General features: G+C 47.3%; 2 protein-coding genes across 7 annotated transcripts in view; both read right to left on the bottom strand.

The window, feature by feature from the left end:
* UBA1 (ubiquitin like modifier activating enzyme 1) overlaps positions 1-5,880 on the bottom strand; it is a 45,611-nt gene extending 39,731 nt beyond the window's left edge. Inside the window, exon 1 of the mRNA XM_061614423.1 lies at positions 5,783-5,880. The gene's annotated coding sequence lies outside the window, so the exon portion shown is untranslated. The remainder of the gene's footprint in view (positions 1-5,782) is intronic.
* Positions 5,881-9,006: 3,126 nt separating this feature from the next.
* The window catches only part of LOC133382031 (caM kinase-like vesicle-associated protein), a 39,979-nt gene continuing 30,836 nt past the window's right edge, over positions 9,007-18,149 (bottom strand). For all 6 annotated transcript variants that reach the window (XM_061621682.1, XM_061621685.1, XM_061621683.1 and 3 more), the window contains exons 10-11: positions 11,127-11,214; positions 9,007-10,218 (exon numbers count right to left, since the gene is read on the bottom strand). In XM_061621682.1, the coding sequence (XP_061477666.1) occupies positions 10,015-10,218; positions 11,127-11,214 (292 nt within the window). In that variant the 3' untranslated portion in view covers positions 9,007-10,014. The remainder of the gene's footprint in view (positions 10,219-11,126; positions 11,215-18,149) is intronic.

Raw genomic sequence — 18,149 nt, 5'->3', positions numbered from 1 at the left:
TGTATTGCTTCTTTTATTTCCTGTATTGTATTTTATTTTATTACAGTTTGAATTCTTTGGAATGCAAATTGTAACACAACAAAATATAATATAGAAAAATAAAACAAGCAATAAAATACAATTAACAATCATACTGCATCTAGCACAGTACATTACAATTGCTACAACAGGCAAGAAAATAATTAAGTGGTCTGCTTAAGACCATGAACAATTTCCAAGTGGTCTGTGGGGGGAAAAGTTTGGCGCACTCTCTCTCTCACACACACACCCACACTCACACACAGAGGGTTGTGTTTGCAAGTCTGAAATTGCCAGAATTGTAAGGATCAGGCCATAGATCAGCATTCTGGGGTGACTGCTCTTTGGCAAAGCTCTTCAGGTTTGCCAAAACCCACTTTCTGGAAGCAATGCAAGCCTTTCATATTTGGACAAGTATGTTGTAGCACGGATTATTTTTTGTAGCATAGGGGTTTTCTTTCCGGTAGCATCATAGCTAAGATCCTAAGCTATGAATCAGGAAGAATCAACCCTCTGCTATGAACTCATGAAGGTAGCTTTAAGGCAAGACATTCTCTCTGAGCCTCAGTCTTCTTCATCTGCAATATGGGGGATAATTATACTGACTGATCTTACAACCAGATTATGCATGAAAAAGTGCTCTGAACACTCTAAAGCTCTATACAAGAGATACGTATTCTTCTTCTGAGGCCCTTCTCCAGGTCCCCCCTCTGAGGGAGGCTCAGAGGGTGGTGACAAGGGACAGGGCCTTTTCAGTTGTGGCTCCACATCTGTGAAATATGCTCTGCGGTGAGGTCCATCTGGCACCTTCATTGACATCTTTTCAGTGCTAGGTAAAGACTAACCTTTTTTCCCAGGCATTTGATATATTAGTATGCTGCCAAAGCTTCGTGTGGCTGCATGGGCGTGTTGTTTTAATGGTTTTTTAAATAGTACAATATATTTGATTTTGTTTTTAACATTGTTATAAGTAGCTTAGAGACCTTTGAGTATCAAGTATATCTAAAAGTAATATTACAAAAAAAAATTAGATGCATATTTTCTTTTAATAGCCATTTTATTTAATTACATTTCTATCCTGTCTTTCCTTAAGGAGTTCAAAGAAATATGCATGGTCTTCTCCCTACCAATTTTAGACCCATAACTCTGTGAAGTATGTTCATCTGAAGGTCAGTGTCTGGCCCAGGGTCACCCACAGAGCTTCGTGGCTGAGTAGAGATTTGAACCCAGGTCACCCCAGCTACTCCAACATTCTAACCACTACACCACCGTATGTATATATTTTATACAAATATATTCTGATAATGCAAATATTATGGACATTTGATTCTATTGCATTTGTCTTTTCTAGCTAAGGTTTAAATGGAAATAAAATGCTTTCCTTTTCAGGGTCATCTAAAAGAAATTAAAGGCCTGCTAAATTGATGCATTTATTCATCAGGAAACACCCCCCAAACTTTACAGAAAGGGGAAGGGACATTTGGGGATGGAACAAGATGCTTAAAATAGAAGTACAGTGGTGTTCTTTGCGCAGCTTGCACAGGACTTCTAGGTGGATTCTGTTTATAGAAATCAGAATTGTCTCATGTTCTGTCACCCTCAATGACATTCATAGTCATAATAACGTAAGAAGAGCCCTGCTGGATCAGGCCAGTGGCCGATCTAGTCCAGCATCTTGTTCTCACAGTAGACAACCAGATGCCTGTTAGGGAAAGCCCGCAGGCAGGTCCTGAGCACAACAGCACTCTCTGCTCCTGCGGCTTCCAGCAACTGGTGTTCAGAGGCTTGCCAACTGAAGAAGCTGCCTCTCTCCTCATCTAATGGTGAAGCCACTTCTGCGGGTCACTATCAGCACAGTACTTCTAAAACTGGGATGGGGAACATTTAGCCTTCCATATGTTGCTGGTCTGTAACTCCCATCAACCCTGACCATTGGCTTTTGGCTGGCTGGGGCTGATGGGAATTGAAGTCAAACAATATCTGGAGGGGTAGAGGTTGTTCTCCTCTCCTCTAAAATATTGGACTCCAGATTCAACTGGATTTATTCACCTCTCTGAAACAGCAAGAGAATCTTTGGTAAACAAGCTTTAGAGACAGTCTATGATGATCAAGAATCTCAGTTGCTCAACAAGGAGTTTGACCTGTTCTCTTAACACGCAGCTACCTGTAAGCATTAATAAAAAAAAAATCTAAATTTCTGTATTGGGAATGAACTGGGTTAATGCATATTTGTACAATGGGAGGGAAAAAAGTGGCTGGGTTGGGGGGGTTGGCACCCTTAGCATTTCTTATGGCTTTTTGCTCATTAACAACAGGGACCGTGTGCACAAAACGTTTGTCAAGCTTTTGTAGTGTGTCAACAAAATCTATTGATGGAATGTGATGAGGACTCTCAATGATTTTTGGAGACATTTCCCAGAAGGATTTGAGGGAGGGGTGTTGGGGAGAAAAGAACATATTAGAATTTGTTTTCAGGGTGTACGCTGGAAACTCTGAATCAAAAATAAGAATTAAAGTTCTACACAGAAACACAAACTTGTAGGCTGCAAAGATTGCTGATCTTTGCACCTTAACTAATTCTTGAGTCTGGAGCACTTATATTTCCCTAACACGGCTAGGCAAAGAGAACATTTAGGGACTGGTTCAGTGTGGCATAGTGGTTAGAGTGCCAGACTACAACCTGGGAGACCAGGGTTCGAATCCCCACAGCCATGAAGCACACTCAGTGACTTTGGGCCAGTCACTGCCTCTCAGCCTCAGAGGAAGACAATGGTAAACCACCTCTGAATACCGCTTACCATGAAAACCCTATTCAGAGGGTCTCCATGAGTCGGGATCGACTTGAAGGCAGTCCATTTTCCTATCCCAGACTGGACATGGAATTCACCAGGTATGGAGAGGGCAGACTGGTCAAGTCACCCAGTAGTTATCAGAGCCCCTTTGACAAATAAAGTAGGTGTAATGGACCAGTACCTCAGCCCCCACTTCTGAAAACGGCCTGTCAGCAAGTTCTTTTGCCAGTCTCCATTTTTGCCTGGAAGCTCTCAACTGAGAGGCCAGATGACATCCCTCAGGGGAGCAGATTTAACTCATGGACCTACAGCTGCCAACCTTTACTCTAAGGTCACACACAACATACATACATCTTACTGACAGTATGCAGAGCACGGATGGCATCCTGGTGTATTTCAGTGCCTTTAAGCAGCTCAGTCACAGTTTGTAAAAAACCATATGAGCTAGCCTCTTTTGCACTGAACATGTTGCTCTCCTGATCCACACAGTTTCACTCCTGCATAAACCTTTAATAACTAGGATCTTCTTCAATATCTTTACTCAATTTTAAAGAACTATCTTATACCATCTTATTTTGACAATGGTGGGTAGACGAATCATCTGAAGTTTAGATGATTAATAAATGTTGGGATCTTTTAGCTGGTAGGATTGAGGGTGAAGGGCACACTGGCTTATTTTTTGGAGGCTATTTTGGCTCTGCATGGGAGTCCCCAGTTCAAATGCGACTTCAGCGACATTTCTCCCCACCCTCCCCACTATCTGCAAAATGGTAATAATATTGCCCTACCTTACAGGGCTGTTGTAAGGATTACTGAGATAATGTTAAATATATATTTTTGTGCTTCCTTCCCTTAATTAATCCCTTTTTAAAAAATGTTTTTAACATTGTTTTGTTTTAATGTATTTTAAGGTCTTTTTATGATGTTTTAAAGTGTTTTTAGCATTTCTGTTTGCCGCCCTGGGCTCCTGCTGGGAGGAAGGGTGGGATATAAATCAAATAATAAATAAATATTATCAAAATGGTGCCTATATTTAGTAATATGACCATTTAGTTGATTATTTGGCTTTTAATCAACTAGACAACTTTAGGGGAAAAAACCCAACACCTTTATTCAGTGGACTGCCCGACTTTGACCCTATATTTGAAAAGCCAAAAAAAAAATCAAAATGTGGAAACACAGGGTGTTTTCTGTATTTTCAAGGCCCAACATAAATTCCCAATAAATCAAAGTGAACAAAAACTATTGATCCACAATTCAGCCACACCAGCAGTCAGGAGCAAAAGGTGTTAGGATATGACCACATATGGGCATCTGATAACATGAGCCTGCTTGATACCATATTATTTTAGCCCATCCCTAGAGAGGCTGTTACAGTCTCTTGAACTTAGGTTTTCAACCTGCTCCCATCTTACAAGTCAAGGTGACCGACAGCCTGGTAAAAAGGAATACCATGCAAGTCAGCAGGTTTGGGTCATACAAATTACTTGCCCCATTTTCCATCCCCCGAAGCTGGAAAAGGAACATCAATTAATGTCTAAAATGAAAAATGCCAGCACTCAAGGCTGCCTTGATGTCCTATTGTTTGACATTGATCCCTAATTCTAGAAATGTAATTCATGGGTAGCCAACCTTCAGCATGGGTGGCACATCTGAAAATAGAGAATCAGTGGACATAGAGTCAGATCAAGCATCTTGCCTGCCTCTCCAGTATGGAAATACTGCCCATTTACTGGCTCAATAGACTAGAGAGAAAACCACAGTCAAGTATCAAGGGGAAGGGATTGTATGGGATCTTTAGAGCACTCCAGAGAGATTCTGTCCCATACCTTGGGCTTAACTTGTGGCCCTTGACAAAAAGACCACTTCTGTAGCTATTCCCTAGTGAGGAAAGTGCACTTTGCACATGCTAACCAACTTCTCTTACAACCCCCACAAGCTCTGGGAGAGATCACAGTACTGGCCTTTGGCTTCATACAAGATAGCTAGGTCCAAGGAACTGTCAGATGTTGGAGCAGGTTATTGTGTCCTAATGCCAGTCACAAGAAATCATTCAGATATTTAAAAAAAGGAAGGAAAGGAAGGAGCCTGCAAAGGATCAAGGGCCCATAGTCAAGATTCCTTAATATAGGTTAGTTAGCCCTTTTTACTACTGAGTTCACAGAGGTGTGAGGTGTGTACCAATATACGCCAAGAGGTGAAGCAGAGTTCTAATGCACATTAAATATTGTGAGCAAAGGGCTGTACTTATTGGGGTTGCCTTTCCCTTCCCTGGCCTCCCTAATCTGCTTCTCCTACTGTCAGAATTTAGATTGTCCCCAGGGAGCTGACACAGACATGTCCTTCTCTCCCTTTTTGCTTATGAAACTCTCTGCACAGTGCTGTGAATAGTGACCGCACTCGAATAAATAAAACAAAGCATTATTAGTTATTTGGGATGATCTAACCGAAGAACAAGGACGTGATTTCATACATGCGACCCGAGAGACTCTTGTGGAATTCGTTAACACAGCGCAGGTTCAGCACCAATGAGGCACAGGGAGGTGGAGAGGAGGGGGAGAAACGCCCCTGGGAAAATCCACTTACCCCATTTGATCTCAAAAATGGGAAAATATCTGAATATCGAGATCTGAAATATAACGACTAGAATACCTAGATCTGAAATATATTGGAGGCGGGGAGGGGGGCGGAGCAAGGTTGTGAACTTTTCTTCCCCCTCCCATAATTCCTCCAGAGGCCCTGATGTCCCCCCCTCCACCCTGCTCCGTCAGCAAAATGCCCTTGTGCTTCACCCTGTCGCCTCCGACCCGTTTGCCATCCAACCCAGCACAACCCCTCCGACCCATCTTCTCTCCATCCATCCATCATCACTATCCACGCCCCCTCCTCAGATCAGGGGAGGGGGCTGCCCACTATTCGTTCCCCCCCCTCCGTTCACCCTCCCTTCAGGACGCCCCCGATCCGGATCTCACCCCCCCTCTGTGGACCGCCTGAGTTCCAACTCCGGCTCCTGCTCCCGCCGCTGATGATGCCTGCGGGCCCTAGCCGCCTCCTGCTGCGAGGAGGGGGTCGGCCCTAGATCATTCAGGCGGAGAGGGGGAGCGTGTTTCTCATATCTCCCGAATGCGGCGTTATCGGGTATCTCGTCACACACATAATCATTTCCTGTACAGTTTCGTGTACACCTAAAACCTTTCTCCCCCGAATTCCCTTCCAGAAAAGGATTCTTAGGAGGAATGAAAGGAAAGCACACCAGGCAACCTCCCCACCGCAGTGCGAATGGTTCAGCCCAGCCCGTGCGCATTGCTTCCTGGGAAATGTAGTTCCTAGTCGGCTGGACGGGTAAGGGAGCACGTGGCTTCTGATGTCGCGTGGGGTGGGGGCGGGTAGAGAAAAGGCAAACGGTCGTGAAGAAAGACGGAGACGTAAAAACACGTGGTTGAGAGGAGACCAGTAATGAGGAGAACGGTACCGGGTCAAACGTGGAGGCAGACGCACGCGGGAAGAGTAGCGGGTTACAGGGATGGAGAAACCCATGGAGAGGAAAATAAAATAAAATAAAAGACATAGTGGAAAACTGAGCAGAAGGTAAGAAACAGGCGAGTGAGGCCAAATGTTAATCCGAGAGCACAAAGGCATAGCCCCTTTCATTGTCAGGGCAAACCTCTGGAAAATTAGAAGATTGCTTCTGATACTTGCAGAATACGGTTCCTTTCCCCTGCTTTGGGCGACCAACATGCCCCCGTGATTTATATGAGAGCCTTCTGTTGGTCCCGACTCTTTTCTTTAGGCAAATTCAGCTTTCAGATTAGACACTACGTATATAAGGAAAGGGGGGGGGAGCAGAGCTTAATCTGAGCCAAGAGTCAGTGACAGTTGTTTACCCTATAACAGAGTAATTCCAAAAGAAAGTGCCAATGAGCACACATGAGAGTACTAGTCAAACCTCACACATCTGAGAAAAGAAGGTAAGAAGAGCCTTCTTGCTGGATCAGGCCAGTGACAGTTTCCTGATCTTACAGTGGCCAACCAGATGCCTATGGGAATCCCACAAGCCCGACCTGAGCACGGGAGCACTCTCCCCTCAGGCAGTTTCTAGCAACTTGTATTCAGAGGCATAATGCCTCCAACTGTGGAAGTAGAACGTGGCAGTTGTGGCTATCTTCTATGACTTGGTCTAATATTTTAAAGCCATCCAAACTGATGACCTTCACTACATCTTGTGGAGCCAGTTCCAGCTTAACTATGCACTTTCTTTTGTCTGTCCTGAATCTTCCAATCAATGGCCCTATGTATTATGCCCACTTTCTCTACACCATGCATAATCTTACACACCTCTATCATGCCCCCTTCCCTTTTTTCTAAACTAAAAAGCCCCAAAGGTTGCAACGCTGTTCTCATAGGGGAGTTGGTCCAGCCCCTTGATAATTTTGGTTGCCCTTTTTTGAACCTTTTCCAAGTCTACAATATTCTTTTTGAGGTGCAGCAACCAGAACTATATACAGTATTCCAAGTGTGGTGGCACCTTAGATTTGTATAAAGGCACTGGCAGTTTTATTTTCAGTCCTTAACATGGAATTAATCATTTTCAGCAGCTGCTACACACTGAATCAACATCTTCATCAAGCTATCCAATATAGGGTTGCCAGATTCATGGCCTGAGACTGATCCTGTATCTTTAGGAGAAGAGAGAGTCAGCCAAGTGCAGGTGTTCTTGCAACTCTGTAATGGGAAAAACCACAAGGTGGAATTCTCCCTTCTCCCTGCACAACTTTTAAAGATACAGAAGACCTCTTGGAGGCCGGGCCTCACAACAAAGAGGTTTTCTGTATCTTTAAAAGTTGTACAGGGGGAAGGGAGAAGTCCACCTTGTGGTTTTTCCCATTACAGAGTTGCAAGAACACCTGCACTTGGCTGACTCTCTCTTCTCCTAAAGATACAGTATAAGGCTATGAACCTGGCAACCCTAATCCAATATGATCCCAAATTCTCATTCCTGGTCAGCCACTGCCAGTTCGGATTCCATAGGCATATAATTTGGAGGTGTGTGGCCCCAATGTGCATCACTTTACACAGTGTGTACTGGACAGAGGGTACCAAGGCTGGCCTGAGCTCAGAAACATCATATTTTTAGCTATTAGGCATCTAGGGACAGAGAAAAAGGCCAATACATTTCTAGAATACCCCCTGGATTTGACATTTCATGGTTTTGTAAATACTAGGAGCCCATACAAACTATCCCAATGTGAGCTCTTGGGTGTTAAATACTTACATTTCATACCCTGCTCTTTGGTCCCAAATAACCTATATCATACAAATGATATAAAATTTATTTTTATATTGAGGTGGGACACCTGTGGCCCTCTAGATGTTGCTGGACTACACTCCCATCATCAGAGCCGCCCCTAGGCACTGGGAAGCAGGGCAGTTGCCCTGGGCCCCGCGCTTTGGGGGGACCCCATGCTTGGCGATCTGCTCACCAGCTGGCTCCTCCCTCCCTGCGTGCTCGCCTTCACCATGCCAGGCAGGGCACAGCGCTCGCTCGCTCTCTTTCTCTCCGCCCGGGACGGGCTCGCTCGCCTGCCTGCCCGCCTGCCATGCCAAAGCCACCGCCGCTCCTGCTGCCGTCAGCGAGCGGTAGCCGCCCCGGGGACAGTGAGCTGGGCCGGCAGTTCCAGGACTGGTGCCTGCACACCTATGGCGACTCGGCCAAGACCAAGACGGTGACCCGGAGCAAATGTGGGGAGGGGGGCAACTATGTTTTTGCCCCGGGGCCCGTACATGCTAAGGGAGGGCCTGCCCATCATCCCTGGCCAAGATAACCATTCTGTTGTCCATTGTGATCATTACTTGTTCCAAAATGGAACAGAGGCAAGCCAAGAGCCCCTAATTGTTCAGTGGTTGTTCCTCTTGCATTCAGTTTCCTTCAGACCGTTTTTCTGCTGTTGTAAAGAAATCAGATGTCAGCATTATCTCAGGATTGGTAATTACATAAACAAGCCCTAGTTTAGAGGACAGGGAACTGTATTATTACATCAATATTTTTTCAGGAGGGCGAGTGGGAATTCAAGGCAGACCCTTCTCCCCCATACCTTGGTTAAGGATTTCAAAGCCAAGTAATAATAACACCCATCACCAACAAATGAAAAGATATAGACAGTAACCAGAGAAAGACTCTGTTTATTTTATTTCCCAGAGCTGCCCCAGGAGAGGGAAAAGACAGCATCAGGGGAGGAGCAGCTGGGAGGTTTCTGTATTAAAATAGCATCTTCATAAAACATGCAGCTGGCTTAGACATGCACCCTTCTTACCCCATCCCTCTTTCCACAATCCAGTTGAGGCTTGGGATGCAAACCTGCAGGGCAAGAATCTGTGATCCATTTTCCAAACTGCTACTGTCCCTGCTAAAAGTGAAATGTAGAATTGAGCAAAGTGGTAGAACAGGGTTGGTCTGGAAAATGGTTCTTTCCTCTATGGGAATGGACTCTTCTCCAGCCCTTGCTTCACTACCTTGGAAGGGTTTCCTGTTCCATTCTCCCCTGATGTACATGATAGCTCCGCTTTATGAATGCTTGGCTTCCCAAAGGCATCCGCAAATAGGAGGAGCTTTCCCCTCCTTGGCTCAAGCATGCTTCCAGCTTGTTTGTGGCAGGAGGGAATTGTTGGCTAAATCCCTCCTGTTCGCGGAAGCCTCTATGAAGTCACACAGGCAAAGATGCAGATGCTGTGGGACATTGATCAGTGGGCCTGCGAGAAACTTGTTCAGCAAGGCATTAAGTGTTTGTCTGTGTTGGGGTGGCGGATACGATATGGCAAGGGACACAGCTTGCATCAACCACTGGGAAAGGCTTAAGAAAGAAGTCCCACGCTCCCGCTTAGAAGTCAGAAGCATTTTTGAGAGGTGGGGAGATTAGCTGACAACCACCTATCCCACCATATTTCTGATCCTCAGTCTTCCCAGATACTATACACACTTCTGTGCGGTTCATCTATCTTTCCTTCCTGTTGCCTGTCCATCCAACCAAACAGCTCCTGCTCTTGACCAATGGCAGGGGATGGGGGAGGGAATAACACTGCTAAGGGTCTCCCAAGTTCCTTGCCCCGTAACTACTGTCCCACAGAGCCCTCCCCTTCCAAGGGCAGAGGAGAGACGAGTATGTGGATTCAGCAGAGAAGGCATCAGGATATGGGGTTGGGGAATCTATTATTCCTTCCTCTCAGTGTCTCCCTCTGTTTTGCTGTGTGGCTCCTCCAGCAGACATGGAGTCTCTAAACATTCAGCCAGCCTAGGCGCCTCAACGGTGACCTCATGAGCAACGCTCATGGAGGAACGGGGAGTGACGGGGAGACGGCCACTGGCTTCTGGAGCCCGGAGACGTTGCATGAAAGTAGTAACACGAATGGCTTTCTGCAAGGAGAAAGGAAAGGTTAAAAGCTGGCACCAAGCCACCAAATTGCTGCTCCTTTTGTTGAGTCTCCTGATGTGTTCCTTGTCACTGGTAACAATGGGAAGGATCACCACAAGTATGCACTGCCATAACTAAAGAGGTAGACTAGTTCTGGTAAGCAGGACACAGCCCTCCATTTCTGACTTACTTGCAAAGTAAAAACAACCCTTTGCAATACCACTTTCTCTGAAAACACTGGGTTAGAACGACACATAGGATTGTTGGTGCATATGGAAAGTCAGTAGACAGAAAATAAGTTTTGTTTAACCAGAGTGAGCGTTCTACTATTAATGATTGTTGTTGTTTTTAACAAAAGAAAAAACTATTTTACATGTGATTCATGTTCCAACATCAAACGTTCTTTCAAGTCAGGGATGGGAAACCTATGGCCCTCCAGATTTGCTGGACTACAGCTCCCATCATCCCTGAGCATTGGCCATGCTGGCTAGGGGCTGATGGAAGTTAGAGGCTAACAGCATCTGGAGGGCCACAGGTTCCCCATCCCTGCTCTAAGATATCACTTGCCACCCTCATTTTTTTGTAGGTACGTGGAAAAATGGTTTGGTAAGTTCAGTGTTAGGAGTCTGGTCCAACTCTTTAGACTGTGACACAGCAGCCTCAGACTCAGTCAGCTTCATCCTTCTCCTCTGACCCTGAGCTTGAGGCCAGAGCCATGATAGTGCACTTTGAAACTGTGAGGTCCAATAGGCTTGGCTAGCATTTCATATTAAATGAATGTGTGTCCTAGAATGCTTCCTGATTCCCTGAATCTGCTGTAACATACCTGCTTCTCATAGAGTCATAATTCCTATCTCTGTCTGTGTTCCCTGCCTTGCACCACAGTACCATCTAGTGGCATGAGACTCACCCTCCATTTGGCCTTAGCAAAGTTCTTTTCAATCTGGGCACAGACCCCTTCCTTGAGGTTCTTTTCAGAGGCAATGTTTCCAGATATCCTGAAAATGGAAAGACAATGTAGAATTGGGGGTGAGAGTGCACGGGGCTGGGGTCAGAAGGAAAATTAGGAGGTTTTCAATAACCTAGGGATAATTCATTGTTTTACCCTCTGATTTTGCTAGCGTTCTTAGACAAGAAGGAAAGAGGTTTGTGGACCCTTGCAAAGTAAGTAAAGTTGAGGAAGGCATAGTTAGTTAGGCTACAATCCAATACATTTCTACTCAGAAGTAAGCTCCATTGGGTTCAATGGGACTTACTCCCAGGTAAGTGTGTACTGGATTGCTGCCTTTGTTAAATCTGTATCCTTCCTTTCCACCAAATGATGCTCAAGTTGGCTAACAGCAGTAATAAAAATATGGAAAAGTGTTAAAAAAAACCCAATAAAACCAAATTTTAAAATTCAGTATAGACAACCAGGTAAAAGTAATGACCACATACTTACAGCTTATGGACCAAAGCCTGTCTAAATAAAAAAATGTCTTTGCCAGAAGAACTTTACCAGAGTTGTGGCTAGCTAGGCTTCTCTGGGCAAAAGAGTTCCAGAGCTTGATGAAGGAATGCCTCTTGTGCAGTGCAATCTAGGCATGCCTACTCAGAATTAATCCTGTTTAGTTCAATGGGACTTACTCCCAGGTACGTGTGTATAGGATTGCAGATCTAAGACAGGGATGGGGAACCTGTTGCCCTCCAGATGTTGTCAGACAAAAATTCCCATCATCCCTGACCATTGGCCATGCTGGTTAGGGCTGAGAGTTGCAGTCAAACAACATCTGGAGGGCACCTGATTAGCCGCTCCTGCTCTATTACCTGCCATCTACACTTTTTGGAAGTGCTTGTGATATACGTAGATGTACTGTATATCTCAAAACATTTAAAATCTGCTGCTTAATTAATCCAGGGCCCTCTTATTAGATTTATTTATGAAAAGGAAATCAAAATAATTTTAATCAATCTAATAGGTTAATTGACTGAATGTTTCAGCTTCAGGGTTTTGTTTTGTTTGTCCCACCAACATGTAATTATGGTTATATACCAGAGATTGGTCTGAACACTTGACAGTGGCCCCATTCACACGTGCTGGCTATAAATCATGATTAAGGGAAATTAACTATGTAAAACCTTCTGCTTGTCAGGGCAAGCCCAAGTCATTTTGCTGTCTGAGACAGACAAAATGGCGGCCTTCTCCCATTCCACATATAGAAGCCAACTGGACTGGCAATTCAATCTTACTTCAATACTAGCAGTGGGAAAACATGCTCCGCCATACCCAAGGGCAGAAGGATAGTCATAAGAGTGCACGAGATACTTCCTGGCAGACAGAGCTCTGTCCTCCAATGGAAGGGTATGGCCAGGCAGCTCAGGAGGAAGCTATGTGGCTGCTGTCACTGTTCCCCAGGATCTGCCTCTTGAGGCAGCTACCTTACTCTGCTTAACTGTAGGACCAGCCCTGCTGCTGGTGGTTTGTTTGGGACAAATAAACGATAGGCACTGGTTCACGCATAACATTAAGCCAGCCACTCTAGTTTGTTTATTTTATTTATTTATTTGTTAAATTTTTATACCGCCCCACTAGCATAGCTCTCTGGGCGGTATACAACAGAAAGTATATACAATAAAATCACATAAATCGGTACAAAAACATATATATAAAAATCCACAAATCTAAAACCAATTTGAACATATTAAACTAAAATGCCTGAGCAAAGAGAAAGGTTTTAACTTGGCGCCGAAAAGATAGCAATGTCGGCGCCAAGCACACCTCAACAGGAAGACTATTCCACAATTCAGGGGCCACCACTGAGAAGGCCCTGGTTCTTGTAACCATCCTCCGAGCCTCTCTATGAGTCGGAACTCGGAGGAGGGCCTTCGATGTTGAACGTAGTGTACGGGCAGGTTCATATCGGGAGAGGCGTTCCAGGAGGTATTGTGGTCCCACGCCGTATAAGGCTTTATAGGTTAAAACCAACACTTTGAATCTGGCCCGGAAACATATAGGTAGCCAGTGCAAGCGGGCCAGAACAGGTGTTATATGTTCGGACCGCCTGGTCCTCGTTATCAGCATGGCCGCCGCGTTTTGCACAAGCTGTAGTTTCCGAACCGTCTTCAAAGGCAGCCCTACGTAGAGCGCATTGCAGTAATCCAATCGAGAGGTTACCAGAGCATGGACAACTGAGGTGAGGTCCTACCTGTCCAGATAGGGACGTAGCTGGGCTACCAACCAAAGTTGGTAGAATGCATTCCGTGCCACCGAGGCTGCTTGAGCCTCGAGTGACAGGGAAGGATCTAAGAGTACTCCCAGACTACGAACCCGCTCCTTCAGGGGGAGTGTAACCCTGTCCAGAACAGGGTGCATATCCACCATTTGGTCAGAGAAATCACCCACCAACAGCATCTCAGTCTTGTCTGGATTTAGCCTCAGTTTATTAGCTCTCATCCAGTCCATTATCGCAGCCAGGCAACGGTTCAGCACATTGACAGCCTCACCTGAAGAAGATGAAAAGGAGAAATAGAGCTGCGTGTCATCAGCGTACTGGTGGCAACGCACTCCAAAACTCCTGATGACCGCACTCAGCGGCTTCATGTAGATGGCAAGATGGCGACTGAAACGGATGCTCGATTTGGAGCTCCGCATTTAGATTCGTAATTTATCACCTAATCTACCACCTACCGCCTCCTTGGACTGCTGTTGCCGGTGCCATCGTTGTCGTTTGTGGGTGTGGATGCGTGTGGTCCGTCGTTGCTGCTTCGTCCTGGTCGGGTGCGGGGGTCGTGCTCCGTCTCCGGCCTCTGGCGCCGTGGCCTAGAGTTGTTTTTGGACCCGGTGTTGCCTTCTGGGTCGGCTCCATCTTTGCGGCCTCTGGACGTTGTGGCGCTCTGGCCAACGTTGCCCTGGGCTGTCGTTGTTGCCGCTGCGGCTGCCGCGGGCCCGGGTGTCGCTTTGCTGGTTGTTCTGCGCCCCGGGCTGCCGCCGTTGTTGCCGCTGCCGCGGGTTCCAGCGCCGCCCCGCTGCTGCTGCTGTTGCGGCCCTGCGACTCGGGCCGCCGTCATCGCTGCTGCGGCTGCTGCGGGCCCGGGCGCCTCCCCGCCGCTGCTGTTGTTGCAGTCCTGCGACCTGGGCCATCGTTGTCATCGTTGCGGCTGCTGAGGGTCCAGGCGTCGCGTCTTCCGTCGCTGCTGTTGCGGCCCTGCGCTCCGGGTTGCCGTCGTCGCTGTTGCGGCTGCCGCGGGCTCAGGCGCTGCCCCGCCACCGTCGATGCTGTGGTCTTGTGCCCGGGCTGTCGTCGTCGTTGTTGCGGCTGCCGCGGGCCCGGGTGCCGCTCTGCCGTTGCTCCGTCTCGGCGGCCTTGGGCTGCTCTGGGGATCGTCGCTGCCACCGTTGACTGCTGTCGCTGCTGCCCGGACTTTGTGGCTTTCGTGGTCATTGCCACCGCTGCTGCTTGCTTAGCTGAGGGACGTTGCCATTTTATCGCTTTTGGGCCCTGCCGCTATGGCTACCGCTATTGCTGTCTGCCAACTGTTGAGCCGCCATTGTTGCTGCTATTGTCTGGATGTATGAGTGGTTTGTATAAGTGAGGGTGTGATTGTGTACAGTTTGTGAGTTTTGTTACTTATTTTATTTTTACTATGTGCCTGGGCGGGAGGATAGTGTATTGGGAGGGAGGACCAGAGGGGGCCCCTGTCAGCGTAGTGACGGGCAATGGGAGGTATGGCGTTGTGAGGAGGACATGCCAGTTGAGGGGAACTCGGCCCAGACAATTGGTGGCTGTGCCGTGTTCCGGTCCTCCCCGCATCCACAGGATTGCTGGTAGTTCTATCAGCCAATTCTCGGATCTCCAGTTGCTGCTTCTTAATGCCAGATCGGTAAACAATAAAACTTCCCTCATCCATGATTTAATTGTGGATGAGGCGACCGATCTGGCGTTTATTACCGAGACCTGGGTGAGCGATCTGGGAGGCATTAATCTCTCCCAGCTGTGCCCACCTGGGTACTCGGTTCAGCATCTGGGTAGATCCGAGGGTCGGGGAGGGGGAATCGCTGTGGTCTATAGAAGTTCCATCCCTCTTGTTAGGCACCCTATCCAGGTGGCTAATGGTCTGGAGTGTCTTCACATTGCGTTGGGTCAGCGAGACAGACTGGGAATACTGTTGGTGTACCGTCCACCCTGTTGCCCAACAGCCTCCCTAACTGAGCTGACAGAGGTGGTCGCGGATTTATTGTTGCGATCCCCCAAACTTTTGGTATTGGGGGATCTCAACATTCATGCCGAGACCGCTTTGTCTGGGGCGGCTCAGGACTTCATGACCTCCATGACAGCCATGGGGCAGTCTCAATTTGTTACTGGCCCTACGCATATTTCGGGGCACACTCTAGACTTGATTTTTGCCACTGGATTAGGGGATGGTGATCTGGGAGTGAGGGATTTTACATCTATTCCTTTGTCATGGACAGATCACCGCCTATTGAGGTTTAGACTCACAATGTTTTCTCCCCTCTGCAAGGGTGGAGGACCAACTAAGATGGTCCGTCCCCGGAGACTAATGAATCCTGAGGGTTTTCAGAAGGCTCTAGGGAGTTTTCCGGCTGATAAAACTGGCACTCCTGTCGAAACCCTGGTCACTCTGTGGAATACGGAAATGACCCGGGCAGCTGACGCGATCGCCCCGGTGCGCCCTCTCCTTTGCAGAGCTCAATTGGCTCCTTGGTTTACCCCGGAGCTAAGAGTGATGAAGCAAGAAAGGAGACGGCTTGAGTGCAAATGGAGACGAACTCCCGATGGCTGTAACCATGCACTTGTGAAGGTCTCTACCAGGCTCTATGTGAAGGCGGTGAGGGCAGCGAAGAAGCAGTACTTTGCTGCCTCCATTCAGTCATCTTCTAACCGCCCAGCGGAACTTTATAAAGTTGTTCGGGGACTTTTACACTCTGGTCCTCAGAACGCAATAATACCATCAACAGCCCGCTGTAATGAGTTTGTGAGACACATCCAAGATAAGATCATGAACATCCGCCGGGACCTTGACTCCAACATTGTAGCTGTTGAACCTAATGAGGTGTCCGGAGCACAGTCCTGTCCTGTTTTATTGGATGAATTTCAGTTGGTACAGCTCGAGGATGTGGACAAGGTGCTTGGACAGGTGCGGGCGACCACTTCTGCTCTGTATCCTTGCCCCTTGTGGCTAATAAAAGCTAGCAGGAATGGAACAGCCGGTTGGGCCAAGGAGGTGATCAATGCCTCTTTACGAGAGGGAGTGGTCCCACTTTGCCTGAAACAGGCGGTGGTGAGACCGCTCCTAAAAAAACCCTCCTTGGACCCTGACAACCTTGACAACTATAGACCGGTAGCAAATGTTCCATTCCTGGGCAAGGTTCTAGAGCGTGTGGTCGCTCGCCAGCTCCAGACTCTCTTGGATGAAACTGATTATCTGGATCCATTTCAATCGGGCTTTCGGCCTGGGTTTGGTACAGAAACAGCCTTGGTCACCCTGTATGACGACCTCTGTCGGGAGAAAGACAGAGGGAGTGTAACTCTGTTGGTTCTCCTTGATCTCTCAGCGGCTTTTGATACCATCGACCATGGTATCCTTCTGGGGCGACTTGCGGACTTAGGAGTCGGAGGCACTGCTTGGCAGTGGCTGTGCTCCTACCTCGAGAATCTTCTCCAGAAGGTGGTGCTTGGGGAGCATTACTTGAGTCCCTGGGTACTCCAATATGGGGTTCCGCAGGGCTCAGTTCTGTCCCCCATGCTCTTTAATATCTATATGAAGCCGCTGGGTGAGGTCATTAGGAGATTTGGAGTGCGTTTCCAGCAATACGCTGATGATACGCAGCTCTACTTCTCCTTTTCATCTTCTTCAGGTGAGGCTGTCAATGTACTAAACCACTGCCTGGCCGCGATAATGGACTGGATGAGAGCTAATAAACTGAGACTCAATCCTGACAAGACTGAGATGCTGTTGGTGGGTGGGCTCTCTGCCCAGATGGTTGATGTCTGACCTACCCTAGATGGGGTTACACTCCCCCTAAAGGAGCAGGTCCGTAGTTTGGGGGTCTTATTAGATCCGCTCCTGTCACTGGAGGCTCAGGTAGCCTCGGTGGCACGGAATGCGTTCTACCAGCTTCGGCTGGTAGCCCAACTACGACCCTATCTGGACAGGGAGAACCTCGCCACAGTTATCCATGCTCTGGTAACCTCTAGATTGGATTACTGTAATGCACTCTACGTAGGGTTACCTTTGAAGACGGTTCAGAAACTTCAGCTGGTGCAGAATGCTGCGGCCAGAGTTCTTACTTGGACTAAAAAATCTGACCATATAACACCTGTCCTGGCCCAACTGCACTGGCTACCAATACGTTTCCAGGCCAGATTCAAAGTGTTGGTTCTTACCTATAAAGCCCTTAACGGCATCGGACCGCAATACCTGGTGGAACGCCTCTCCCGCTATGTACCTGCCCGTTCGCTACGCTCGACATCGAAGGCCCTTCTCCGGGTCCCAACTCATAGGGAGGCCCGGAGAGCAATAACTAGATCTAGGGCCTTCTCAGTGGTGGCCCCGAATTATGGAACGCCCTCCCTGACGAGATACGCCTTGCGCCTTCTTTGTTATCTTTTCGGCGCCAGGTAAAGACCTACCTCTTTGCCCAGGCATTTTAATTTTAATTTAAATTTTCATTTTAAATTTAATTGTAATTGTAATTTTATTTTAATTTTTGTCTCAATCTTTGCTTTTAAAAATGTTTTTATAGTAGTATTGTACCCACTCTCACCTGTATTTTAAATGTGGTTTTTATTCTGTTGTACACCGCCCTGAGAGCTTGTTGCTATAGGGCGGTCTAAAAGTACAATAAATAAATAAATAAATGTTAAAAAGCATGGGGGACAGAACTGACCCCTGCGGGACTCCACATTGGAGAGCCCACGGTGTCGAGCAATGT

This window comes from Rhineura floridana, chromosome 3, assembly GCF_030035675.1.
Source record: "Rhineura floridana isolate rRhiFlo1 chromosome 3, rRhiFlo1.hap2, whole genome shotgun sequence".
Classification (NCBI taxonomy): Eukaryota; Metazoa; Chordata; class Lepidosauria; order Squamata; family Rhineuridae; genus Rhineura; species Rhineura floridana.
Note: the sequence above shows the minus strand (reverse complement) of the source record. Positions and strands in the feature narration are given on the sequence as shown.